Source organism: Sinocyclocheilus rhinocerous, unplaced genomic scaffold (genome assembly GCF_001515625.1).
Source record: "Sinocyclocheilus rhinocerous isolate Xijiao unplaced genomic scaffold, SAMN03320098_v1.1 scaffold77, whole genome shotgun sequence".
NCBI lineage: Eukaryota > Metazoa > Chordata > Actinopteri > Cypriniformes > Cyprinidae > Sinocyclocheilus > Sinocyclocheilus rhinocerous.
Genome location: NW_015635045.1, coordinates 935,015 through 961,491, shown reverse-complemented (window position 1 = coordinate 961,491; position 26,477 = coordinate 935,015). Strand labels below are relative to the sequence as shown.

General features: G+C 38.0%; 2 protein-coding genes across 9 annotated transcripts in view; one reads left to right on the top strand and one right to left on the bottom strand.

Annotated features, from left to right (window-relative positions):
• wdr44 (WD repeat domain 44) overlaps positions 1-13,144 on the top strand; it is a 17,277-nt gene extending 4,133 nt beyond the window's left edge. For 5 of the 6 annotated variants that reach the window (XM_016560551.1, XM_016560556.1, XM_016560553.1 and 2 more), the window contains 17 exons: positions 1,593-1,670; positions 2,310-2,910; positions 3,023-3,156; positions 3,253-3,348; positions 6,384-6,520; positions 7,160-7,243; positions 7,731-7,989; positions 8,106-8,244; positions 8,848-8,912; positions 9,017-9,133; positions 9,250-9,372; positions 10,308-10,499; positions 10,661-10,762; positions 10,929-11,044; positions 11,162-11,289; positions 12,695-12,829; positions 12,908-13,144. In XM_016560551.1, coding sequence (XP_016416037.1) covers positions 1,593-1,670; positions 2,310-2,910; positions 3,023-3,156; positions 3,253-3,348; positions 6,384-6,520; positions 7,160-7,243; positions 7,731-7,989; positions 8,106-8,244; positions 8,848-8,912; positions 9,017-9,133; positions 9,250-9,372; positions 10,308-10,499; positions 10,661-10,762; positions 10,929-11,044; positions 11,162-11,289; positions 12,695-12,829; positions 12,908-12,996 — 2,595 coding nt within the window. In that variant the 3' untranslated portion in view covers positions 12,997-13,144. The remainder of the gene's footprint in view (positions 1-1,592; positions 1,671-2,309; positions 2,911-3,022; positions 3,157-3,252; positions 3,349-6,383; positions 6,521-7,159; positions 7,244-7,730; positions 7,990-8,105; positions 8,245-8,847; positions 8,913-9,016; positions 9,134-9,249; positions 9,373-10,307; positions 10,500-10,660; positions 10,763-10,928; positions 11,045-11,161; positions 11,290-12,694; positions 12,830-12,907) is intronic. The other variant, XM_016560552.1, reaches the window with a different exon arrangement.
• A 1,428-nt stretch (positions 13,145-14,572) lies between these two features.
• LOC107746377 (U2 snRNP-associated SURP motif-containing protein) overlaps positions 14,573-26,477 on the bottom strand; it is a 14,309-nt gene continuing 2,404 nt past the window's right edge. For all 3 annotated transcript variants that reach the window (XM_016560558.1, XM_016560560.1, XM_016560559.1), the window contains exons 6-24: positions 26,222-26,316; positions 26,072-26,136; positions 25,714-25,879; positions 25,392-25,597; positions 23,233-23,276; positions 22,350-22,454; positions 21,282-21,348; positions 21,000-21,166; positions 20,687-20,849; positions 20,477-20,556; positions 19,812-19,899; positions 19,573-19,701; positions 19,277-19,472; positions 19,027-19,104; positions 17,728-17,761; positions 17,269-17,413; positions 17,039-17,149; positions 16,558-16,748; positions 14,573-15,187 (exon numbers count right to left, since the gene is read on the bottom strand). In XM_016560558.1, the coding sequence (XP_016416044.1) occupies positions 15,061-15,187; positions 16,558-16,748; positions 17,039-17,149; positions 17,269-17,413; positions 17,728-17,761; positions 19,027-19,104; positions 19,277-19,472; positions 19,573-19,701; positions 19,812-19,899; positions 20,477-20,556; positions 20,687-20,849; positions 21,000-21,166; positions 21,282-21,348; positions 22,350-22,454; positions 23,233-23,276; positions 25,392-25,597; positions 25,714-25,879; positions 26,072-26,136; positions 26,222-26,316 (2,257 nt within the window). In that variant the 3' untranslated portion in view covers positions 14,573-15,060. The remainder of the gene's footprint in view (positions 15,188-16,557; positions 16,749-17,038; positions 17,150-17,268; positions 17,414-17,727; positions 17,762-19,026; positions 19,105-19,276; positions 19,473-19,572; positions 19,702-19,811; positions 19,900-20,476; positions 20,557-20,686; positions 20,850-20,999; positions 21,167-21,281; positions 21,349-22,349; positions 22,455-23,232; positions 23,277-25,391; positions 25,598-25,713; positions 25,880-26,071; positions 26,137-26,221; positions 26,317-26,477) is intronic.

Sequence of the window (26,477 nt, the reverse complement as noted above, 5' to 3'; positions counted from 1 at the left end):
GCACAATCAGCTTGTAACACTCCAAAGAGAAAGGAAAACTTGAAATCGCATCATGACCCCTTTAATCCCTAAAAATAATATCCTCTTTTCAAATCAAGCCATTCTTAGCTTCTTGTCTGTGTGACGTCACCAAAAACAAAACAAAAATAATAACTTTATTCAGCAATCTCTTCTCTTCCCTGTCATTATCCTTATGCGTTTAACGCAGTGAGCACAGTTAAAGCTTCCGTGTTCTACGTCCGAACGCGGCTCATTATTGGCCAAAGCCTCACATGTGAGCAGCGCATGCGTGTGATGCTGATGCAGGAGCCGTCCAATAATGAGCCGGCGTTCTGACGTAGAACCTGGAAGCGCTGGACGTAAACGACGTATGAGAATGACAGAAGAGAAGTTGTTGAATAAAGTCGTTATTTCTGTTTTGTTTTTGCACACAAAGTATTGTTAGTTCTCACTACAGTTTTAAAAAATGCTAAAAAAAGTGGGCGTGGTGCGCAGAGGGGGAAGAGCCAAGAGTGAAGAGGGGAAACAGACAACACACACAGCTTCAGTTCAGACAGTTTTATTTCACTCACATCGAGTTAAAAACAAATAAATGCACAGCCATTTGCACTCTGCATTGAAAACATATATATGAACGCGCTGTTGCACCTCTGATAACTTTTTAGGCTTATTCTGCTGCGTTTATATAAGCCTTTTGACGGCTTGTGTCACGGAGCTGTAAAAACGGTTACACTCACTAAGTGAATGAATCGCGTTTGTGCCGAACTCTTATTACAAAGCAAAAACAAACGCTCTCCTTCGATCCATAAATCTTTCTCTCAGTTAATGTGCGCGATGTCATCTCACAGTCTGAAACGTCTGTCATAGCAAATCAACACATGCTGTTGTGAATAATTAATCGAAGCGTCTTCTCATAGGATAAGAACACGCAGTCTCATGAATAATTTAATAGACACCGATGCGTCATCGATGTACTATAGTCCTTTGCCACGTCACAAATTGTGACGTCAACATGATGTAGATTTTAAACCTGGAAGATGAAAATAGCGCAAAAAAGCTTAAAATTAACCAGTTTTCACAAACACCTCTGCTAAAATCTCAGAAAAAGTAGTCTGGGGTTTCATGACCCTTTAAGTAGAATTAAATGCACTACAACCTTATTGGTAGCTGAAGTAATAATAACGTGAGCAAAAACATGCATTACATGAACATGCAAAGGGGGAGGGTGTTAATACGGTCAGATTCTGTGTTGGCCAGTGTTTGGGTTTGTTTGAGGCATATGTCTTAGTTGGTTGATGGTTCTAACCTATTAGAGAAGTTCTTTAGTCACATGAGTGCAGGATGGAAAGATGATCAGAGGCTGATAGTAGAATTTGAGGCTTTGCTCTAGTTCTGTTTAATAATTTACATAAAACAGATCCTGCCAAACAAACCAGGGCTCAACTGCTGTTTAAAGAACATTTAGAGAATTCTGGAACTGTATTTGACTTTGTAAGGACATTTGACTTGACATTTTTGTATAAATAACTGACAGGAAGGTTTGTATTAAAGAATTGGATGTGTTTTCATCTTTTGCTTTTGATTGCCTGTAGGGTCCTGCAGAGAGTGTGGTACAAGACGTCACCGCTGGATTGGCTCAGCCTGAATCCCGCCATGACGATTCTCTTCAGGTTTGGCCATGATAGAGCTTTGCCGTTCTTACCTTCCGCATTTTATTCCTTATATCTAGTTTCTCTCTTTTCATTTTCTCTTCGTTTCACTTATAAGTAATTATAACAGAAGCATTCTGTGCTCTCTAGTGTATGTTTGGTGTTGGATGTCTGCCCAAAAAATTTTATTTCTCTTAAGTGGTCTGTGTCAACAGGTTAGTTGCAACCCAGCAAGAAAAATGCTTAATGCAAATATTAAATCTCAACTTGCTGTCTAATCATGCTTTATTAGGGTAGAAAAATAAGTAGCTTGTTAAATAAACTTTCGAAAGAAATGGGAAAACCTTGCATCAAAACATACTCAGTATTTTGTGCCAGTAAACAAAAATCAATGCGGAGTATGTGTATTTGAAACTCTCCTGATAATTCGGCTCCTCCTGAGTGCATATTGCAAGTTGTCTGGATGCCAAAGTCTTGTTGATCAATAAATGTGAACCCTGAGCTCTCTTGAGACCTAAATCATTATTGATGTTGTAGGGAAACACTATAAGATTAGATGCCTAGTGTAAACAAAGCTTTTGTTTTGATGAACAATTGCATTCTACGTGAATGCTAAAGCACAGTTTTCTGACTGTCCCTCTTTCTGATTGTTCTTTCCAGATCATTGCCAGTATTATAGAAGAGAGTCAGAAAAGTGGAGTGGAAGATCAGTTGTTGAGAGTAGAGGAGGCCTGTGCGGCCACATCTGAAGGGGAGAGGGCAGGAGCAGAAGGCTGCAGTGTTAAAGAAAACTTGGTTCCTGAGGGCACCCTGGTGCCTCCAGAGGATCCTGATGTAACACCACACGAGTCGGGTTGCATTGAGCCTGATGTAAGGCCGAAGGAAGTGAGGTCACAGGACATTCAGGACAGAGCACCGGATGTGGCTGGTCCTGCCCAAGCAGGTCAGGACCAGGCTATGCCACCCCCTCCTGACATTACAAGCGCTTTGGGTCAACCATCGCAACCCACCTCCCTGCCTTGTGCAGAAACAGCTGATATTCTTGAACAGGTCCCTATGAGTGATGCAGATGGCCCTGGCCCTTCTAAACCTCCCAGACAGTTTACAGTGGAGCCAGATATTGTAGCTAGCACCAAGAAGCAACCGCCCTCAAGGCCACCTCCGCCCACTGGTGCTCCTCCTCCAAGGCCGCCTCCCCCCTCACGGCCCAGCTTTTCAGCTAAAAAATCCCAGGAAGTGATGCGACCAGCAGGGCTAGAAGGTAAGAGTTTAAAAAAATTGTTGGTTTAACAAGTAAACCAACTTTTTCCACTGAAATGCGAAATATTAACTAATTAATGACTAAAGCGATAACATTCTCTATGATTGGTCAGTCTCTGTAGAGCCAGTGGACGAGCTGTGTGGATTGGTCAGCCCGAACACCACAGTACGATGTATTGCTAAAGAACTCCAGCACTCACTGGACCTCGCTAGCGCCACTAGTGGTGATAAAGTGGTCACTGCACAGGTTCACATTTAATTACAGCCATTTCAAATAATATAAATATTTAGATTTCACATGAATATTTGACATCGTACATTTCTGTCTGTTCTTTTGTATAAGCAGGAAAATGATGAGCAAACATCAAGTCCTACTGGAAGCGAGACTGCTGGACCGCAAAGACCAAGGTCTAACTCAGGAAGAGAGCTTACAGATGAGGTAATGTTTGTGCGCACTAGGGCTGCACGATTAATCGAATGCGATTGTTATGCGCATTTTGTTAGTAAAGCCGGTTCTGTAATCAGCAGGAAATCATCATCACGTGCTTTCAGATGGAGCAGAATTTACTACACACAGCCGTAGTTCACTGACAAGTTACGCAAAAAAATCACAGACAATTTTATTGCGTGATTATGAAATCAAAGAAATCGTTCGCGATAATGACAGCTGTTTGCATAGCTTCTCAGTGAACTACGGCTCTGTGAAGTAAATGCTGCTCCATCTGAAAGCATGTGAAAATACCACATTTAATAACATATTTTTACTCCAAACTCACTTCATAACGTCAGTCGAGTGTTTGAAATAAATCCTTCTGTGAGATGATGTGGCTTCTTACACAGAATAAGGCACGAAACATATTTCATAGTATTTAAGCAGTGATAAAGGCATTGCATTATAAATATACTTTATTTTAATGAAAATTATAATAATAATTTTTGGAGCAGCTGCTGTAATGTCTGTGTCAGCATCCTAGATCGCCTGTTGAAAGACTCATACGCTTCTGCATAAATCATTCATTAGGCTAGAAATCCCCGGTTTCTGAAGAGCAGAGGCTTGCTTGCGCGAATGAAATGCATTGTGAATGAAACGAGACATTTACTGAGCCATGAGGGAGTGTTAATAACTCACTGAAGAACTTGTTAATGACCATTTCTTTGTGCGAAACGCAACTCAAAACCTTATTCTAGAAGCAAAGCACTACTTTCCTTAAGTAGCTTAAGTAGAAATCACTTTAAACTTAGGATGGAAAGCTCTCTGTGATGATAGTTTTCAGTCAGGATGTGCAGATTGATCCCATTAGCCATTACTAACTCCTCTTATGCTGCGTCATGCCAAAGTTTCTGACTAGAAATAAATCTGTCAAACATTTAAAATAAAATCATTTTATATAAAATAAAATAAGGTACAAAAAATTAAGAAAAAGCTTGACTTCTCTCACTTGAACCATTAACAACACGTAAAAGCAATACATTTCCCTCCATTTGGCACCAAATGTCTCCAAGATCTATTTAGGCTTACGATGCTTTTGGGAAAACGCACATTTCAACTGTAAAATCACAATAAATAAACAATATTTTGAAACTATAGAAATTATATTTTGCATTAAGTAAAAATACTACATTACATTTATGAGAATATAATAACAATGAACATTGAGAATAATGACAATTGCAAAAAAAGTTTAAAAATAAAACATCCGAGTGTATTACTGATGAATTTTGGGGGAGGAAATGTGCATAATTATCATGATAATATATGCAAATAAAAAAATAAAAAATGCAAATAAAAAAATTAATGAATAAATGTCTAATGGAAATATGTGTAGAGCTTTCCACCTAACTGGGGGAATCTCAAGAATCTATTTCATATTTTGCTATTTTTTTCCCTCTCTTGGTTTTTGAGGTGAAACATGACCATTTATTTTTGGTAGCAACCTCTAGGGCTGCACGATTAATCGAATGCGATTGTTATGCGCATTTTGTTAGTAAAGCCGGTTCTGTAATCAGCAGGAAATCATCATCACGTGCTTTCAGATGGAGCAGAATTTACTACACACAGCCGTAGTTCACTGACAAGTTACGCAAAAAAATCACAGACAATTTTATTGCGTGATTATGAAATCAAAGAAATCGTTCGCGATAATGACAGCTGTTTGCATAGCTTCTCAGTGAACTACGGCTCTGTGAAGTAAATGCTGCTCCATCTGAAAGCATGTGAAAATACCACATTTAATAACATATTTTTACTCCAAACTCACTTCATAACGTCAGTCGAGTGTTTGAAATAAATCCTTCTGTGAGATGATGTGGCTTCTTACACAGAATAAGGCACGCAACATATGTCATAGTATTTAAGCAGTGATAAAGGCACTGCATTATAAATATACTTTATTTTAATAAAAATTATAATAAGAACCAAGATTAACCGTATATTGCCGTAGTCGTGTGTTTATTAGTCACGTTGAATCAATGAAAGCAGCTGAATCTTCTGTTTATTCAGCTGCAGCATAGGCATTTTCTGGGTTTCTTCTGCGAGGCGTATTTGGAGTTTCAGCGCGAGAGCGCCCTCTGGCCTTTGGATGGAGATTTACTGCTGATCACAGAACAGTGCTTCACTGAAAGATACGCATGACAATCGCAGTTTCTGTCGAATCGCGATCTCAATTCCATTTCGATTTATCGTGCAGCCCTAGTGCGCACATACTTGCATTCATGTGAACCTATGTTGCAAGATGAGCATAAGAATAGAGTGCTGCATGGATGTAGTTTTGTAGGCCAACCTAGAAGTTCACACTGTTTCCCTCAACAAAAAGCCAATAGGACGTTTCTATTAGCTTTTGGATTATTGCAGAAAATAAGCTCTGTGGATTCTTATAAATGAACTACTCCACAGTCAACAACACCACCACTAAGCTTCCAACAACTCTTTCAGTCTTTATTAGAAATCTACAAGTTGGACAGTTTGAGTTTATCTCTTCAGCTTAATGACATTTAACATCACCGACAACTTGTAGTTCCATTTAGCTACTTGGTAAATAACCAGTAAAATGCATTAATTTATAAAGAATCACAAGTGGGATTGTTACTGATATATTTTATGTTGTAGAATAAAACTTGGCATTTCTCCAAAAACCCACTGACTTCGGGATGATGGAACCGTACTTGCTTCTGGGTTTTAGGATGCATTCCTGCAGCACTCTGTGAACTAAAAAGTGGGAGGGGCACATTCTAAACTTTAGCAAGACTATATTAATATGGTTAGGTTACCTAATAGTTGTAACTGATTAGCTGAAAAGCAGGTATGTGGGGAATAACCACATTAGGAGGGCGACTGCTCCATTCATTCATTTGGGAGAGGCTTTTGCTTGGTTGTATTTTACACGGCCTGCTGCAGTTTTTATGTCTTTGTGATGTAATGAATCTCTTATAATGATTATTACTCAAGGCAGTAATCCATGTGTTTTTGTTATGCAGGAGATTCTTGCAAGCGTGATGATCAAGAATCTGGACACTGGTGAGGAGATCCCTTTGATCCAGGCGGAAGAGAAACTCCCGACTGGAATCAACCCGCTCACACTGCACATCATGAGGAGAACCAAGGAGTATATCTCGTAAGAACCACCAACTGTTCACTTGAATCTAAGACGTAGATACACAAGTTTTCTGATTTGGCACTATGAAAACATGGACAAATGTTCGAGACGTCATGGCGTCTAAGATGTCCTACTGTATCCTATAATCCACAATCCATCACAGAGTTTTGGAGCTCTTCGGAGCTGATTTTACATTTTATGTGTAATATCAAGGATCATTTTTCTTTTTTGACACTCTGCTTGTGCTGATGTGGTGGGGCCCTCAGGCAGCAGAATCGAATCCTATCAGTAATCCGATTCACTACACTCTCATCTGCCCTCATTTTATCAGCCAGAATGAAACCTACAGACTGTTTTTCTCTTTCGAAGGGAGAAGGCATGTAATCCCTTCTCCTTTTCCGCTCTCTTCTGATTTGAAACCACTTGAACACAAGTGGAACATTTTGGCAAGAAATGCTTCATAATGCTGAGCTGATAACAGTTTTGTAGTTTCTGTTAGTGTGGTTAATCTAAAACAGTTGGGTAGCTGGATCTGGTCCTGGATCAGTGTTCCTAATTTCTCATTTTACATCAGGATTAAATGCAACCTAATTTTGAAAGCCAGCAGCTCTGAACGCTTTAGGGTGGGATCTCACACTTTCTTTTTTTTCTTGGCAGAAATGATGCGGCGCAGTCTGATGATGATGAAAAGTCCCAGCCTGCAAATACAGACACAGATGGAGGGAAACTGAAACAGAGAACGTAAGAGATGGATGTTTATTTATAACTCTAGTCATAGTTTTGAGTAAAAATACACAATTAGGAGAAAATAAAATGTACTTTACTGTTTAAAAGTTTTATTTTTTTAATTTTTTTTAAGAAGCCTCTTATGCTCACCAATGCTACATTTATTTGATCAAAAATACAGTAAAACAGTAATATTGTGAAATTATTTGTATAATTTAAAATAACTATTTTATTGTATTTTAAAATGCAATTTATTCCTGTAATGGCAAAACTGAATTTTCAGCAGTCATTACTCCAGTCTTCAGTGTCACACAATCCTTCAGAAATCATTCTAATATGCCGTTACAAATGCATTGAAAAAAAAAAAAAATTCTTAAAAAATATTACAAACCTCAAACTTTTGAATGGTAGTGTAATTGACCAAATAAAAAGCATATATCGTGAAGGACCACTGAGGGTTATTTTTTAGACATATTCTGTCTGTTCTTCTCTATTCACTCAGTACACAGCTGAAAAAGTTTCTGGGCAAGTCTGTGAAGAGGGCGAAGCACTTGGCGGAGGAATATGGAGAGAAAGCCGTAAATAAAGTCAAAAGCGTTCGGGATGAAGTGTTCCACACAGACCAGGATGACCCATCCTCCAGTGATGATGAGGGGATGCCGTACACCCGACCGGTCAAGTTTAAAGCTGCTCACAGCTTCAAAGGGCCCTTTGACTTTGACCAAATCAAAGTAGTGCAGGACCTGAGTGGAGAACACATGGTGAGGAGAGCGTGTGTGACCTTTAATGTGAACTTTAGCATGTTTTGTGATCTGTGATGTTGTTAGTTATTTATTCAGAGATTTGACCACTCCTCCTTCCCCTCTGTCTCTCTCAGGGTGCCGTCTGGACAATGAAATTCTCTCATTGTGGGCGGCTGTTGGCTACAGCAGGGCAGGATAATGTGGTTCGGATCTGGGTCCTAAAAAATGCCTATGACTATTTCAACAATATGAGAATAAAATATAACACAGAAGGTAACACACACATGCACACTCTTGTATATAGAGACATCTGTCTATTCATAACATCCTGTAGCTTTCACATAGTTCTTATACTGTGGCCCCAAAAAGTATTTGAACACTCTCTGGTTGTCAAATGTGTTGAATGGACCTGTTCATAATGAAATGAATTACTAGAGCTAGATTTACGTTTAAAAGATGAATCCCCACTCACTGTGTAGTTTAGCCCAAGGTTAAGCTTGATCTTTATCTAGGAAGTAAACACTGAAAATCAATAAAAGCGAATGACTTTCAAAGCACAGCGCTATTGTTTTGCTGCCCATGTAGAGCGTATGCAAATCAACCAGCTCTGTTTTAAAACCTAGCAAGATCTTATAAGCATCTTGAAGCCTCATAAGTGACCAGAATTGGAGCTCTCTACATAGGCAGCACTAGTATCACTCTGCATGGAGTGCTTGCAGTTGATTTCCGTAAAGTTTGGTGTTAGCTTGTTGCTAAGCTAAAGGTGTGATTCTCTAATAATCACACACAAATATATAGAGTAAAATATCTGTAATTACTATTTTTGTGCTTGGTTTCCTTTTTTAAAAAAAAAAAGGTGTCTCTTATTTCTCACAGGACGTGTGTCACCATCTCCCTCTCAGGAGAGTCTTTGTTCCTCAAAATCAGATACTGAAGGAGGGGTAAGGCTTTTTTATTTATTTTAGGTTTCTCTGTTTTGTATTTCATGCTTATAAGTGATTATTAAAAGCTATGATATTGGTCTCTCCTGCTTTCTCTCGCTCAGTTTGGTGCTGCAGTGGAAGATGCAGACACTGAGGACAGAAACGTGCCGTTCCGGCAAGTTCCGTTCTGCAAGTACAAGGGTCACACTGCTGACCTGCTGGATCTGTCCTGGTCGAAGGTGAGAGCTTATGGTCATCAGTGCTCTACTGAACCACCTAAGTGTGGAAAACATTTGAAGTTCACAGTATAATGAAGAGGAATTGGACATAATTATATTGCTTCTTTTCTGAGTAGAACTACTTCCTGCTGTCATCATCAATGGATAAGACGGTTCGTTTGTGGCACATCTCCAGGAGGGAGTGTCTCTGCTGTTTTCAGCACATAGACTTTGTTACAGCCATCGCTTTTCATCCCAGGGTAAGTGTGCTTCGTGTGTTCTCGGGTATACACTACTTTTTGGGGTTGGAAAAAGCAGATGTAGGGCCAGATTTACTAACAGCTTGTGCTAGTGCAAACCGTCTTTTGGCGTTAAAATAGTACTGTCAGTATTTACCAAATCTGCGCAGTGAAGAATTAGCGCTGAAAAGGCATGGACACAGTTATTTTTGCGCCTGATCTTAGTTAATATGCATTTGTAGGAGTTTCCCTTTCAGATGCAAAATTTATGGGAGGAGAGTATTAAAATGAATCAATGCAATGCAGTTTACTAACGTTTGCGCTAGTCAAATGACTGCGCCATTATTTAACGCCCAAAAAGCATGTCTTAAAGCAGGCGGTAATTTGTGCTGCTCTTGGTAGATTGTGTTGGTCTTTATGGAAATGATCTGGCTGCGTCTGGGTTCTTTAATGTGTGCATTGTTAATAAATCAGCCACAGAATTTCCCCTCCCATCAGCGCTTTTATGGAATAACACTCTAATGCTAATTTGCCCTGTTTAGTAAATCTGGCCCCTAGTTAAATATTATTATAAAGGGTTTTTTAAAATGTAATTAATTCCTTTGATGACAAAGCTGAATTTTCAGCAGCCATTACTCCAGTCTTCAGTGTCACATGATCCTCCAAAAGTCATTCTAATATGCTGATTTGGTGCTCAAGAAACATTTCTTATTATTATCAATGTTGAAGAAAGTTGTGCTGCTTAATATTTATGTGGAAACATGATGCATTTCTTCAGAATCCTTTGATAAATAGACAGTTCAAATAAATACCTTTATTAAAATCAAATATTATAAATGTCTTTACTGTCAGTTATAATCAGTTTAATGTGTTCTTGCTAAATAAAACTATGAATTTCTTTAAAAAAAAATCTAACTGACCCTAAACATTTGAATGGTACTGTGTTTTTCCCTCAGGATGACAGGTATTTTTTGAGTGGTTCTTTGGACGGAAAGTTGCGGTTATGGAATATTCCAGATAAGAAAGTGGCACTGTGGAATGAGGTGGACGGACAGACGCGTCTGATAACAGCAGCTAACTTCTGCCAGAATGGAAAATATGCAGTTATTGGCACCTACGATGGACGCTGCATTTTCTATGACACAGAGGTGAGTGTTTATTCTTGTAAGAGTTAGATGGGAGCAATGATTGTCACTTGAAATGAAATGGGATTCTGAAAAACACAATATATACAGCAGTGATTTAGAAATCCAACCCTAAATAGTCGATTATTAATCACTTACTCCTTCTTTCATCATGCTCTACTCAGCGCCTTAAATATCACACCCAAATCCATGTCCGCTCCACCAGAGGCAGGAATCGTGTGGGCCGCAAAATCACTGGTATTGAGCCGCTGCCAGGAGAGAACAAGGTAAGATGAAATAGACTGAAAATAGAAAAAGACTGCAGATAGACTTAAACCCCTATTTATTTACTGAAGTATACCATGAATAATGATGTTTTTATTCATGTCAAGGTGATAAAACTTGACAGCATCTTTTAGACTCAGTTAATGCTAACTTCCTTTTTCTCTGCAGATCTTGGTGACGTCAAACGACTCTCGCATTCGCCTGTATGACCTCAGAGATTTGTCTCTGTCTATGAAGTACAAAGGCTACGTGAACAGCAGCAGTCAGATCAAAGCCAGCTTCAGGTGAGAAGAGCAAGTCTGAAAGACACACAGCCCAGATATGTCCATCTCTGATCTTACACTTCTACGGAAAGTTGGAAGATATGAGTGAATCTCAAGGATCTCGTCTTGTTCTTGTAGTCACGACTACTCTTTCATTGTGAGTGGCTCAGAGGACAAGTATGTGTACATCTGGAGCACATACCACGACCTGAGCAAATTCACCTCTGTACGGAGAGACCGCAATGACTTCTGGGAAGGGATCAAAGGTAATGATGGAACAAAAATGAATCATATACTGAGAGCAGCGGCAGTTAAACAGATAAAAACATTCCAGGAATTATTTGTTTTGGCAGTCTGTCAAATAGTACATTTCTGGAATGTTTGACTGACTGAAGGTTGTACAGCTGCCGTGTTCAAAACGTGGTCATGATCATTAGAGCTGCATGATTAGTCAGAATCAAAAGGTTAATGTGATATGGCTTAGTGTGATTATCAAATCGAAAGACTGCAATTTATTTAAATATATATGTGCAGGGTAAAGCACATCTTTTATAAATGAGCAGCTCATGATCTGTTGCTTTCTGTCTCTGTGCAACATGGTCTGGAGCAAATGCTGTTCCACGCTCATTCATCTTTGCATTTGGGTCTTTTGCATCTGGGGACGCATCGCGTATCAATCATCTTCATAAACTTGTAATGATACACACCTATAAACCAGCTGTTGTCAACAAAAAATAAGCTTTAAAGGGATAGTTCACCCAAAAATGAAAATGTTGTCATTATTTACTCGCCCTCATGTCGTTCCAAACCTGTACGAGTTTCTTTCTTTCAATATTCAACAATAGAATGATTTAAAACTTAATAATAGTAATATTTATTTATTTGTTAATTTGTAATTTCTTTCATTTGATTTAATTATTATTAGTAGTATTGGTATTAGTATTATATCTTCATAAACTTGTAATGATACACACCTATAAACCAGCTGTTGTCAACAAAAAATAAGCTTTAAAGGGATAGTTCACCCAAAAATGAAAATTGTCATTTACTCACCCTCATGTCGTTCCAAACCTGTACGAGTTTCTTTCTTTCAATATTCAACAATAGATTTAAAACTTAATAATAGTAATATTTATTTTTGTTAATTTGTAATTTCTTTCATTTGATTTAATTATTAGTAGTAGTATTGGTATTAGTATTATTTTACAGTCATATTGATGTATCATCACACATTTTTTTGGCCCTACAAACAAGCACATCAAACCTGGAGTGGGAGTGTTGTTGTTTTAATCACAATTAAATTTTTTCCCCCAATAGTGAAGTTCTAACAAAAATTACTATATGTACTTTTAGGGTCTTATATTACATGTGCTTTCTGCTTAGAATGATTTAAAACTTAATAATAGTAATATTTATTTATTTGTTAATTTGTAATTTCTTTCATTTGATTTAATTATTATTAGTAGTATTGGTATTAGTATTATTTTACAGTCATATTGATGTATCATCACACATTTTTTTGGCCCTACAAACAAGCACATCAAACCTGGAGTGGGAGTGTTGTTGTTGTTTTAATCACAATTAAATTTTTTCCCCCAATAGTGAAGTTCTAACAAAAATTACTGTATGTACTTTTAGGGTCTTATATTACATGTGCTTTCTGCTTTGTAGCCCATAATGCCGTAGTTACTTCAGCCATTTTTGCTCCGCATCCGGATCTCATCGTGCCTCAGGAGGCTGGGACAGAGAAACCAGACTCGGACTGTAAGAGTGACAGCACAGACGACTCTGAGACCATCCCATCAGGTACTGACTGGAAATAGCATTGTGAAGATCACAAAAGTGCACTAAACAAAAGTAACCCATTCTTCTTCTTTTCCTCAGGGGCCCTGAAAACAGACCACTCTGAAGTCTTGCTCTCTGCGGATTTCACTGGAGCCATTAAAGTTTTTGTCAATGTTAAGAAATACTGAGTGCTTGTGCTGAATATGACACCCAGCAAGTATATAGAATTGATTTTAAAGCTCCTCTCAGCTTTTGGACAGAGCTAAAACAAAATCAGTGTCACTTTACACCTAACTGAGCCCCCATTCATTGACCAATCAGCTGCTGGAGAGTGCTCTGGGAGGCGGAGATTATAAGCCCCGCCTTGTATGCAGAGAACAGGGACCCAGGAAGTTGGAAGGTGGGGACGGTTGAGAAGCAGGGACAAACCTCATTACAGCTATACGCCTCTTTCTTTATCTTCCTTTCTTTTTAATTTGATATCATTTTAAGGGGTATTGTTACTGTATGTTCAAAAAGGGCTTTAATTTGCATAGAGCAATGAAGCCATTTTAATGACTGAGTGAAACTGCAAGCCTGTATGGAGACAGAATGGATATGGGAGACACAGGTAGCCAGCCCTTCAAACACACACACACACACACACACTTCAACCCCAAAGTCAATGTTTCTGGAAAACACAAAATCTCACATTTCCAACATGAGCACTAACTGAACTCATTTCAATTTAAGAATCGTTGTCAGTGTTATTTTATGTTGTAAAAATAATTGAACCTGATTTTTTATGTGTATGATTCCAAGAATAATAAAAAAAATCATGTAAAGATTTTCCCTGTGTGTTGTTTTGTTTTTGCATGTATGCAATAAAATATTTTTCACTGCCATGTCTGAGCAAAGGACATATTTTCCATGCAATTTTAAATTTTTTGTTTTTCTTTTAGAGCAACGGCAATATAATAAGCCAATTGTATTTAAAATGAAAAGTCCCCTTTTCAGGATACTGTATTTAAAGATTGTAAAATCACCAGAAACAATTAATGCACATGCACTGGTGGGACAGTTCTTTAGACACTTTACATGTTTACATGTGATAATCACATTTTTGTAAACTGTCACAAATACCAGTTTATATGTAATGCACAACTATGGTCACAGTTCCAATAACTTCAACATTAAAGGGGCCTTTCTACTGACCAGAAGAAAGATGTCCAGGGTTCCTGCTCATCTGTGTGAACATGCCTTAGTCCTGCAGCAATAAACTGCAAGACATTTAAGACCGTGCTACAGGGAAACAATCTCTAAAAATTTCATTCATAAGCAAAAGTTTTCATATGGTATCCCATCTTTTGTCTTATTAGAACTGAATTAGAATCACTAGTTAACCCACAACGCTTTATAATCAACAAAACACCTGAGATTCTTACATATTAAATATTTAAAGCAAATCCCAATAATTATGTTCTTTCCTTGTGAATCCATGCCTGTATGTTTTAGTATATAAATACATATTTGTATTGCATTTCATATATGAATACATACAGTATTATGTTGTATTGTGATTATACAATATTTTGTTTCAATATTTTTATATAATTGTTGTGAGATGTTTATTGATAAGGTATTAGTTGCATTCTCAACATTAACAATGGGTGGTTTTTAGAGAAAATTAAGTCTTTTAAAACCAGTTTTCTTCCAAGTGAGAACCCCAATAGTTCGAAAAAGATCTTACAAATCAAATAGTTTTAGCAGTTTTATTCCGAGCCTCCTATGAACAAATAATTAGATTATTCCAATTCAATAATTAGAAGTTACTGTGAAGCATTTAAATATTCAACAATGTTTAACAACTGCTTTGTGAAAACCTTTAACTCCTTATATAATATTCAAAAGACACATTTTTCCTTCCACAATTGTTTTTATTGTAAAGTCTGGAGGCGGAGGGGTCAATCTTGCAGCATTTTTTAAACACCAGATTTAAAACAAGAGGAAAACACAAATAAAACCGTTTACGAAACAAAAAGAAGATCTGTACAAGTTCACACTTCATCTTAGAAAAACTCAGCCAAGCCCAGGGTTGTGATTGCAGCAACCACACTGAGGACCGTTCTGGAAACAAATGAACAGCTGTAAATCAGCCAGAACTGTGGAATAAAAACATGTTGATGTGCATGACGAAAGCAGTCCATCCATAGGCTCCATCAGACTGTGTTACGAGATGACTGCAGAGGTCACAGGGTTCGAAGGGTCAGAGTTCAGTGTTTGCTCTTCTTGGCCTTTTTGTGCGAGCGATGTGGTGATCGGGACGATGACCTCCAGGATTTGTGCTGTGGTGATGGTGATCGAGAGCGTTTTGACTTGCGTGGTGATCGGGATCTTGTTCTTCATGGAAGACAAAGAGTGACAGAGGATAAAAGGAGTGGTAAAATCCACACATACACTTGATATGGTAACATGACCAAGAACAACACAAAGTGACAAGCAAGTCAATTATAATTCAAGTAGCTGTGACCACAAGCATCAGGATATTTCTAAGGTCAGCTGGTTTCTCTTTCTGTAGCGCTGTGCTGGGTAACCTCACAAACAGTGAAATCTCACCTCTCCAGCATCGCACTTGTACAGACCTAATGCGCTAGAGCAACAAGTATGCAGCCATGTTTAGAATTTTGTCCTTGAATATATTGGAATATTTTTGTCCTATATAGTTCGTTCATATACGCTGAAAAGGGGGGAGCTACATATGGCGTCAAACATAACACCGTTCAAAAGTCTGAAGGCAGTAAGGTTTCAATACTTTTATTCAGCAAGGATTCATTAAATTGATCAAAAATGATGGAAAAGACATTATGTCTTTTAACGAAATGCTGTTTTAACTTTCTATTCATCAAATAATTCTGAAAAAAAAAATGTACCACGGTTTCCACAAAAATATTAAGCAGCACAACTGTTTTCAACATTACTAATAAATTTTGCGGAGCAAAATGATCATTCTAATAAGCATATTGATGAAGAATGATTTCTGAAGGATCACGTGACATCAACATTTTAAAATGTATAGCAAGAGAAAACAGTTATTTTAAATTGTAATATTTCTCAATATTAATGTTTGAATTTTTGATCAAATAAATGCAGTCTTGATGAGCATAAGAGATTGTAAAGTGTAACAAATCCTTCCATCCCGGGTCAAAATGACATACTATAATACTAGATTTTTTTTTTTTTTAATTGAAAGTCAGTTTCAGGTCAAAATGACCTGAAGAGAGGATGTGGGTTTTTTAAAAAACATTTCAAAAAAATCTTACCAACCCCAAACATTTGAACGGTAGTCTCTGCTCTGATTGGCTTTAAGTGTTTTTTGATTTTAGTGTGAATAGACAAATCGTCCCCTTGGAATTATAAGGTTCTATCTGCATTCCGAGTAGTTTTGAGATATTGAGCTTCAAAGATCGACTGTGTAGATAGAACCTTTTTGTTTTTTTAAATAAAAAGTCCCAAAATTACACAACATTAAAAAATCTATCACATAATGTATATAAGTTGTCACAGAATAAGAATATGTGAATAACTCAATTTTGACAAAAATGTCAGATAGAACCTTATAATTCCAAGGGGACGAAATTACTTGTCGCTGAAAGCTTGATGCATTGTGCTTGGTCAAGGTATTGTGAATAACTGTTTTTGAATGATAATGGAATGTAATAAACTGCGTGTGTGTGTGTGTGTGTGTGTGAGAGAGAGAGATGAGTGCATACCTCTCTCTCCTCTCTTCTTTGTCTCGACTGCGTCCTCTACTCCTTTCTCTGTCCTCACTCTTTCTACTTTTTTCTTTATCCCTTGTTTTACTCCTGTCCTCCCCTTTATCTCTCCGCTCGTCTTTTTTGGACCGGTCTTTCTGTTTTTGTGAATATTTGTCTCTCTTTTCCTGGTCGTCCTTGTCAAACTCCTAAAGAAGCAGTGACAGAAAGAAAAACAAAGACATAAATAATAAGTGAGTTTACCAGAAGTTAAAAATGTTCTACCAGAATTCTGTGCTTATGCAGACAGCAGGCATAAATAATACATATACACTTTGCTGATATAAAGGTCAAATGAGAATATTTACCAGCCAAAAACATGTCTTGGTGGTGACCAGTTGTTTTGTATCATTTAGCACAACTGGAATGCATACTGACCAATCAGCCACCATCTGCATATTGTGTAATTCTCGATTATGAGAGTTGCTGTGTGTAGTACCTTCTGTAGCAGTCTGTTTCTGTAGTGTTGAACTTGCTGTTGGAGAGTCATACTGGACTTCCTCTGTCTCTTACTCGATTCCAACTCATCCTGGAAATTCATCACCTTCACCTGCAATATGCATAACCGCACTTTTATAGTACCTGGCAACACAGTTAGCTCTAGTTCCATGTCTGTCTGTGAGTGTGTGGGAGGGAGAGCGAGACATAAAATATGAGTGAATGACTAACCTCAAGTTCTCGGAGGCGTGTCCTTTTGCTTTCAGTCAGTTCAAAGTTTCTCAGAGAACTCTTAAACTCCGCCCCCTCATACCTGCTGGGGCTGTCAGCTTCATCACTGCTCATATCGGAGTCACCATCGTTTTCCTTCAGGCCACTGCATGACAAAGACAGGACAGGAAACAATGAGGTCTCCCAAACTGAAAGAGTGGTGTACTTTCTATTTTTTAATATTTCCTGTTTATAATTCATGCTTATAGCCTGGATTTACCAAAAAACTTTGCCAACGTACATGCAAAAGTAAACAAAAAGAATGTTTAGTGGATAGTCCTGATAAAGAAAATGGTAAAAGAAAGCATGCGATTTGATGAGGCTGTTGAAATGCTCCAGTCATGTATCATGTGAAAAAACTAAATCACCAGCTCATCGCAGAGAACAATGAATAAAATGAACAACATCCAGCAGTCTTACCTTGAATTCACCTCTGTGTCGGAGTCATTCTTGGCTGAAAGGATAAGAACAGTTTAAAGTTTGCGGCAAGATGCAGCAGTTGAAAGGAATATACACAGTGCACCAATACAATTCATGGAAAGATGGCAAAATAGAAATGTATTAAACATATACTTAAAAACAGAGAAATGTATGTCATTAATATCTGTAAAAGAAGTAAATTATCCAATTTTGTTTAAATAAAGTATTACAGAAATGAGTATTCTAGTACTAAATATTTCCTTCTTGGCACTGAGTATACAAGATCATGACAAATTGCCACATCTGTCCTGTTTAACTCCTGGAGGATGACCTCCTTAAATGCCCTGGGCCCTGGACTGTTGCTCAACTCATCTCTACAGAATCCCCCACAGCTGCTCAAGAGTGTTACGATTGGGTGAAATACTTGTCTACTGAAGGATTTTCACCTTTGGAGAATACATATCATCATTGTCATGTTGAAAAAATAACCAACAATGCAAGGAATGAGGAATGAGGTTAGCATCTTTCGTTTCAAGTTTTTGTATTACATCAAAATCAGTGGTGTGTGAAATCATGACAGGATTGATAAAGCCCAACTCCCTCACACCTTCAGCACTCATACATCCCTATATAAGAGCTTTACTATCACTGAACTTCACTGTGGGGACCAGGCTCTTCTCACTGTACTCCTCCTCTAGCAACACCAGAACATTTTGGATGCTGTTAGATCCGAAATTATTGACTTGGTCTCATGAGACCAGAGTATGGATTCCCAGAAGTCGATATTTTGTAAATATGGGCCTCAAAAAAAAAAAAAAGGTTAAATGAGTTTGTGCTTTGGCTATAGTAGGCAGTTCCAGTGTGGACAAAAACCATGCATGTCAAGAAATAACTCTCCCGACAGTTCTTTCCCAAGTGGTCTATATATAACACTTTTAATGGTCAAGAAATTACTTCTCTTAAAAAGCTTTGGTTCAACATATGTACCTGTAAAACTTACACCAGAATGTTCTTTTTCTTTAGTAACTTTCAGGAAGGTGTACTCATTTTTGCAACACAACATTTAATCACAAAATTATTTAATCAATAATTTTGACATGCTTCTTTGGTAACTGATTAAGCAGACTTTCTGGAACATTATATCTCTAAAGAACCCTAGCATGTGTTCTAAGTAAAGAGTAACTACTGAATTTGTTAAGTATGCTGTATTATATATAGAAAGACTGGATAATCTGGGAAAAGCAGTAAATAAAAAGGGTGTAAAAGAGTCATGCATTACTACTCATGTTGTGATTGTACCTGAGGATTCTGAATCTTCGACCTTCTCCCATTTAGACAGTGCAACAGTGGGTAAAGTCTTATCTGAGCCCTCATCAACTGGATCAGACAAAAACAAGCACAAAGAGGAAACATGTGTAACTTAAATAAAACCAATATAACAAAGTCCATATTGTATGTGTTTTAACACTTTTCACTGTGTTCAGTTTAGGAAATAGGCTACAAATAAACAAGATAAACTCCCAAATGACCTCAATGCCCTTCTACCTACATGGCACACCATCAATATCGTCTATTGGGTTTCCTAGGGGAACACCGTCTATATCGTCAACCGGTACACCATCTATAGAGGATGGATCCCAGGTCATAGGTGATCCATCAAGGTCATCAATGGGTGTACCATCAATTTCACCTTTCTCTAGAGGAATACCATCCAATGGCACCCCATCTAGATCAGGAGATTTGGGCTAGAGAACAGGTAGGTAAATGAATATAGTACACTTTACAGATCATATACAGTTTATTTATAGTTTTTTTTTCTTCTTTTATCTATTTGCCACAGCTCACCTCTGCTCTGTCAATGACTTCCTCTCCAGGTTTAATAAGCCCCAGGAATATATTCTGCAGTTGGATCAGGAAGGAGTCTGGATAAACTGCCCAGTCTTCCCACACACGAAAACATCCCATTACTCTTTGCTGCAGATAGAGAGAATTGAAAGAGAGAACTTTAGAGGGGGAGTGGGATCAAAGATCTCTGCAGGGGAGGAGCTCTAGACAGATGACATGCTAGAACAGACTGTTCCCACCTTAAACTGCTCTGCCTGGAGTCGGGCCTGGATGTTCCGATACGCTTCACTGATGTCTCCAAATATCTGCGGCAGCTTTGTCTCAAAACTATTACACAGCAGGACAAAATAGAACAATCGTCAGAGTTCATCAGAGGCAACATCAATGTTTTTGAAGTTTCGATTTTACTGCAGTAGCGACAGATCTTTTTTCTGTATTGTGGCGTACATCTGAGTGAAACAGACTATCAAAAAGAAAAATTGTAGGGTGAGGACTTGGTTCGATTTAATGGCTATTGATTGAATAGAGACAGATCTGAATGTGAGCTTGCAGTAGATCTTAAGAAAGCGGCAGAGATTGGAGAAGTCCGGTCTAATTGACCAGAGAGAAATGTGTCATTTCACCAGATAATTCAAATTTGATTAAAAATTACCAAGTCCAAAAACATTTTGAAAATGAAACACGCATGGATGAATTGTTCATGATAAGATCAATAACATGCATTTAGAAAATACATTTTTATTATATATATATATATTTTTTTTTCAGGATAAAAACTATCATAATCACGTCATTGCTGTAGGTTTGAAAAAAAATTACTGGAAAACAATTTCAAAGACACTAAAAAAAAGCACAAATACAATCAAGAAAAACATCAAATAAAAATGTTGCACAACTGACTCACAATTTGCGGAAATATGACGCATTGGCAACTTTGGCACAGGAGTTGTAGAGGATATCAGATATTAGGTAAAGTCTGGCAATCTGCAATATACACAAGACAAAATGTCAAAAGTGTAAAGAAGAGAAGACAAAGTGTAAAGAAGAGCTATGCTACAAACTCGAGCTGTGATTTGTGAACTCCAACTTTGTACAACTGTAATCGTACATGTACCTTCTTCTGCAGTGGTGTGTGTGCTATAGACAGAGATTCAGTGATGCAGGAGACGACCTCCTCAGCAGCCTCCGCTCTCTCCAGGCAGAATAGCATTGCATCACCGATCTCATCCCTGCGAGGAGTCAGCCCTCTTAGCAAGGCCTCCAACCTCTCTCTGTGCCTGAGACACAACAAACACAGTCAATATGCACATACATTACAGAACCAAACATATGTGGGCACCCAAACATCACAGGCCTATGTACATTTCATTTCAAAGAAATCGACATCCTACAACATCTATTTCTGTCGGAGAGGAACACATGTTTACTCTGCCTTCAGGTGCCCTTTCTTTGGCTCTTCCTCTTGAGAAGGGAAGGAGCTCTCTTCTGGTTCCTCATCACCATGGAGATATGGGTTAAGAAGAGGTGGCTTCCACAGAGAGCCACCCCGGAACATTCTGAAAGGTGACGTTCTCCATTTATTTGGGCTCTCTCCCTGAAAGAAGGACATAGACAGAGAAATGTTTAACAGTTTTCATATAGATGTGAAAATTACATTTATTTTTGAGAGTAAGACTGTGTCTAGCCATGAAAGGCAGTGGATCGTTCACCTGTAGAATTGAGTAGAGTTTCCATCTGTAGTACACATGCTCCTGACTCTTATTATCAAATAAAAACCTGCAACAATAACCAGACATTCAAATACACAGTTACATATGAAATTCAAAAGTCTTAAAATATTTTACTAAATATTTACTCACCCTCATGTTCTAAACCGGAATAATTAACAAGAGAGACATTTAACAGAAAGCTGACTTTTCTCTTTTCCATACCACAAAAGTGAATGATGGGTGACTACACCAGGATGGCAATGGTTCTCATAAAAGTTAAATATGTTCAAAATATTCAAACAGCACAATTGAGAGTAAACATTTCTGAGCCTTAATATCATTTGGCTTAGACTACTTATGTGTTATCTGGGTTACATTCACATCGTATGAAAAAAAGAGAAACGTGAACATACATGTCTCCTTTAGTGAAGTAAAAGGAAAATCATTCTGGTTAAGCAGATGCAGGTGAGTAAATGACAGAACAGCGTCTCTCTGACATGGCTGCATTCAACACTAACTGCGGTTACTGAAACCACGCCTTCTTTCTTTGACTGCACATTTGGGCAGCATTATGCAAATATTTCCACATAGTGAGTTAGATATGTGGGGGCGTGTTAGAACGAGCCGTTTTAGGGGGGCGTGGCAGAGTCCTAACTTTGATAAAGAATATCTCTTTGGTTTTGAGACTTTAGTCTTTGCAACTTCAGGGATCTTATCTATGCACAATCAGCTTGTAACACTCCAAAGAGAAAGGAAAACTTGAAATCTCATCATATGACCCCTTTAAGGTGTCCTATTACTTTTAAGGTTAGCATGAAAAGAAAATCCACCCTTTATCATATTGCGAATGATTAATTCATAACCAGAAATCGTAATGTAACAAGTAGCAACAGATCTTCTGTACTGTGAAGTACAGTACTGTGAAAATTCTCTAGAACAGAAGGTTATGACATTAATTATTCACAATATTACCAATAACATGCATTTAAAATTTCAATTTCATGTTGAGCAAGCTAAGAATATTAATGGTACCAATATTCTGTCATAAGCAGAATACACTTCACATACCTGAAGTCAGGGTTGTTCTTGTCTCTGCTCATGATGATGGCCTCAAACATGGGTCCCTCTCTTACCACAAACTCAATCATTCTGTGTATCAAGCCCAGCAGGTTCCTATCAGCCACAAAAGAGACGGATGAGAGAATGAACAAGGGCACTCTTTTCTTTTCTCCATTTTTCTCCATCACTCCATAATAATCCCTAAAGCCTTACCATGTCAGTTCTATCTTTTTCTTCTTTCATTTTCACTGTCTGGCAGATTGAAACTTGTATTTTGCTCTGTATTTTCTGTCCACTCCAAATAAGATTGCTTTCTGATGTTACCATGGCCCTATGAGACCGTTAAGGGAGTGTGTTTTAGTACAATGTTAGCTCCTAACGTTAGAAAAAGGCTTCTGTGTGGTGTTCTACATGTTTTCACAGTAGCAATGAATGGGTATAAAATTATTTACCGCAATTGTATTAACACACTATAGAAGTTGCTGATGTTGCTAAAGGTGGGTAACCTCAAGGCATGTAGGCTATATGTATCTGGGAGTGTATGAGTAATTTTCCTTGGTTACGATCTAAGATCAATGATGTCTTACAGTATCTTTCTGATGAACTAACCCAGTGGCCCTGGAGATCCCCCGCTCTGCACATTTTGCATGCCTCCCTTATTTAACACACCTGATTCAGATCATCAGCTCCTTAGGATCGAGTTTCATGAATTGAACTGAGTGTGTCAGATAAGAAAGACATTGAAAATGTGCAGAGCGGGGGGTCCCCAGGACCAATATTAAGAACCTCTGAACTAACCATTGTGATTAGGTGTCAGACTACAGGTGAGCGTGTATGTGTGTGTGTGTTTCAGAAGCAATGGTGTTTTAATAAATGGACAGAGACTGTGTACCTTTCTGTGGGGATTACCACTGTCACTACGGCCTCGGACAGAGTCTGTTCATGACGTCAAACCAAATGATGAAGATACAAAAATATAGTGAGTTTATATTTAAACAAACTGCAGAATATTCATGATCAATATCATCAGCAGCAGCTAAACCTCTGGAAACATGCTTCGCAAACAGACGAGTTAATCTCACCACTGCTTCTTGCTCTGTCTGAGGGACATTCTGTGTATTTAGAAACTTTGCTTTCTCTAACCTCTCTGGCTTCATTAAGGTCATGGGCTATTTTATTCCAGCTTAAAGCTGGATCACGAATGATTCGTGCGAACATAGATGCATTTATGTAGATTGGGGGCACATTCCCTTCAAATACAAACATAATCCACTGCGTCTTCAGCGGCTCAGATGTTGGGAGTAAATGACGACTGCTATGTTCATTATTACATCCAACAACAGAAGACCTCAATCGCTTAGGAGTCATTCTTGTTTACAACTGCTCCAGCGGTGAAACAATGGCGGACTGATGACAGCTCACTCAGGGCGGGTCTAAGGTAAGACACCAGTCCAGTCTGTGCTGAAACGCTACTGTCAATCAAACTATCGTGGGAGGGGCCTGTCTGTGTGACTTCACACAGACAGGCATCTGAGATCGGCTCGATTTGAGAAAGGGGTAAAGATTTTAGTAGATTAACAAAAAAACACTGGGTGGATTTTTATCATTTTAGGGTGGTTGTGTACACACACTGCCAACACACATTTCAGTTCAAACAATTTGTAAAAGTGCATGTAGCATTATATGACCCCTTTAAAGCTTATCAATCTAAACCGCATAAAGTCCTCACAAAGATACAATTCCCAAATTATCTGTGATGTGAAAGTACTCTCTAATTTAATATTTCGGTAACAATTTTGTATTAAATCCAAATGATCTTACTTGAATTGAATATTGTATTGAATTATTGCTATATAAGACTTGGAGGGTTTGGATTTGACATGTTTGGGGACTCACTTCTCACATACCAATCAAAAAGTGATATGGAGAGACCAGCCAATACACCCCCAAAACAAAATCAAGACTTTGTAAAACAGCATAATAGGACCCCTTTAACAGAATCTGAAAGTCTAAAAAGCCAAACAGGTTGGTAGGAATGAAATGTCTCGTTACACAGGATGCCCCCCTAGGCTAATGAACATTACAGAACTTAAAACTGACCAAGTATACCGAAGTGTTTCTGTACAGTTTTTTGGTTTCATCTGCTTTTGACTCACATCTGGTACAAGAAGATGCACATATAAGTCAAATCAACCGACTCAAATTATTTTAAAGTGTTCCCACGACAATGTGAAATCACATTGTGACTTGACCTTTAAACATTCCGCAAACAATAAAACAACAAAAGTTCTCTGACAGTGCAGCGAAAGGTTGACTCCATCACATTTCTCTAAATGTAATATATACTATCATTCAAAAGTTTGGGGTCAGTCCATTTTTTTAAAGACAAACTGACTATTTTGTTCAGCAAGGAAGCATTAAATTGATCAAAAGTGGCAGTAAATACATTTATAATATTACTATTACTAAGATTTCTATTTTAAATAAATTATGTCTTTTTGAACTTTCTATTTATTGAAGAATCCTTAAACAAATGATTAAGTTTCTGCAAATATATTAAGCAGAAAAATATTGTTTATTATTGTAAGAAACAATAATAATAAGAAATGCATCATTCCATCACAAGAATCAATTACAAATAGAAAACGTAGCAAATTTTTAATAGTAATAATATTTCACAATATTACTGTTTTTGTGTATTTTTGATCAAATGAATGCAGCCTTGGTGAGCATAAGAGACTTCTTAAACATTTTTAAAAATCTTACCAACCCCAAACTTCTGACGAGTAAAGAAAAACAACAAAATATTTGATTCAGATTCCAACATTTGTCTCTTTATTAAATCTTAATTCTCAGCCACAGTCTTTTTTATATCAACCTAATCGTCATTCCTTTAATTTTCCTATTTTATTTGCTGAAAAAAAGTAAACGTTTGTTTACTCAGTAATGCTTCATGCTCTCAAAATACCTTGCCAGCAGAAAATCTTTTATAAATACCTTGACTTCGGCATACCATACACTACTACACCATGAGGCAGTGCATGTGGTTACCTTGTAAAAGTCTTCCTGTGAGCGGCTGCGTGGTTTGGTGAAGTCATTTCGGAAGCGGTCTCTGGGTTGGGCGTTGAACGGCAGTCCAGATGGTGGAGGGGGAGCAGTGGTCTTCAGCACCCCGATGGGGGTGTACAGAGGTTGCGGAGGAATACGTACTGCCTTCCCCCAACCTAGCTTCATTTCAAAACCCATTATTGTTTTCCCTGCAAAAAACAGACACCAGAGCTCAAATGTCAAAACTGTCCAACTAAGTGCGTCTTTGGACAGACGGCAGTGTAATATTTCATTTACACTGGTTTGAGGATTGAAAACGCCTCACCATCCAGTGCGGCCAAAGCACGCTCTGCATCTTTCCGTGTCATGAAAGCAACAAAACCGCGGTTGGTGACTCTTGTTCTCTCTTCTTCAGTGCGAGGCCACATGATCTTCACACTGGCCAGAGGACCGTATTTCCCAAACTCCTTACAGAGCATCTCCTCTGTCATCTAATGAGACAGTCAAAGTTTAGTAAATAAGAGTCTAAACATACTGTGTAACACACCTGTGTAATTACAAGAGTGCCATATGGTCACTGTTAAGCAGTCTGTTAAAGCAACCATGTGACTTTTTGTGTTGGCCAGATTTTTCCATGGATTATACAACAATCAGCAGGTCAAAATACTGTGGTCCCTTCTCACCTTGGGGTTGATGCAGCCGATGTACAGGTTTGTTGTGCTTGGCACTGCAGGATCATCATCAAATACTACAAACACAATACGTAAAAAGATTTTTTAGGCTTCCACTGGGTTTCCAAAGTGAAATGTCTGGCGTGAGTTTGTCAGACTTACTTGAACGTCGTGTCAGAGGTAAATCCAGATCTGGGTACACTCCTGCAGAGTCACCTTTCTTCCTTTTGTATCGCTCCTCTCTTTCCTCCTGTATTCTGAATGATAGATCGAATAAAGACAGAACACGTTTTAGCTACTCTTTTCTAACACTTGTTAAAGTCACAATGAAATTGAGGGCAGATCTTTTTTTCTGCATGTTGACATGTCTGAGTCAAACAGAAAAACTAATATATATATATATATATATATATATATA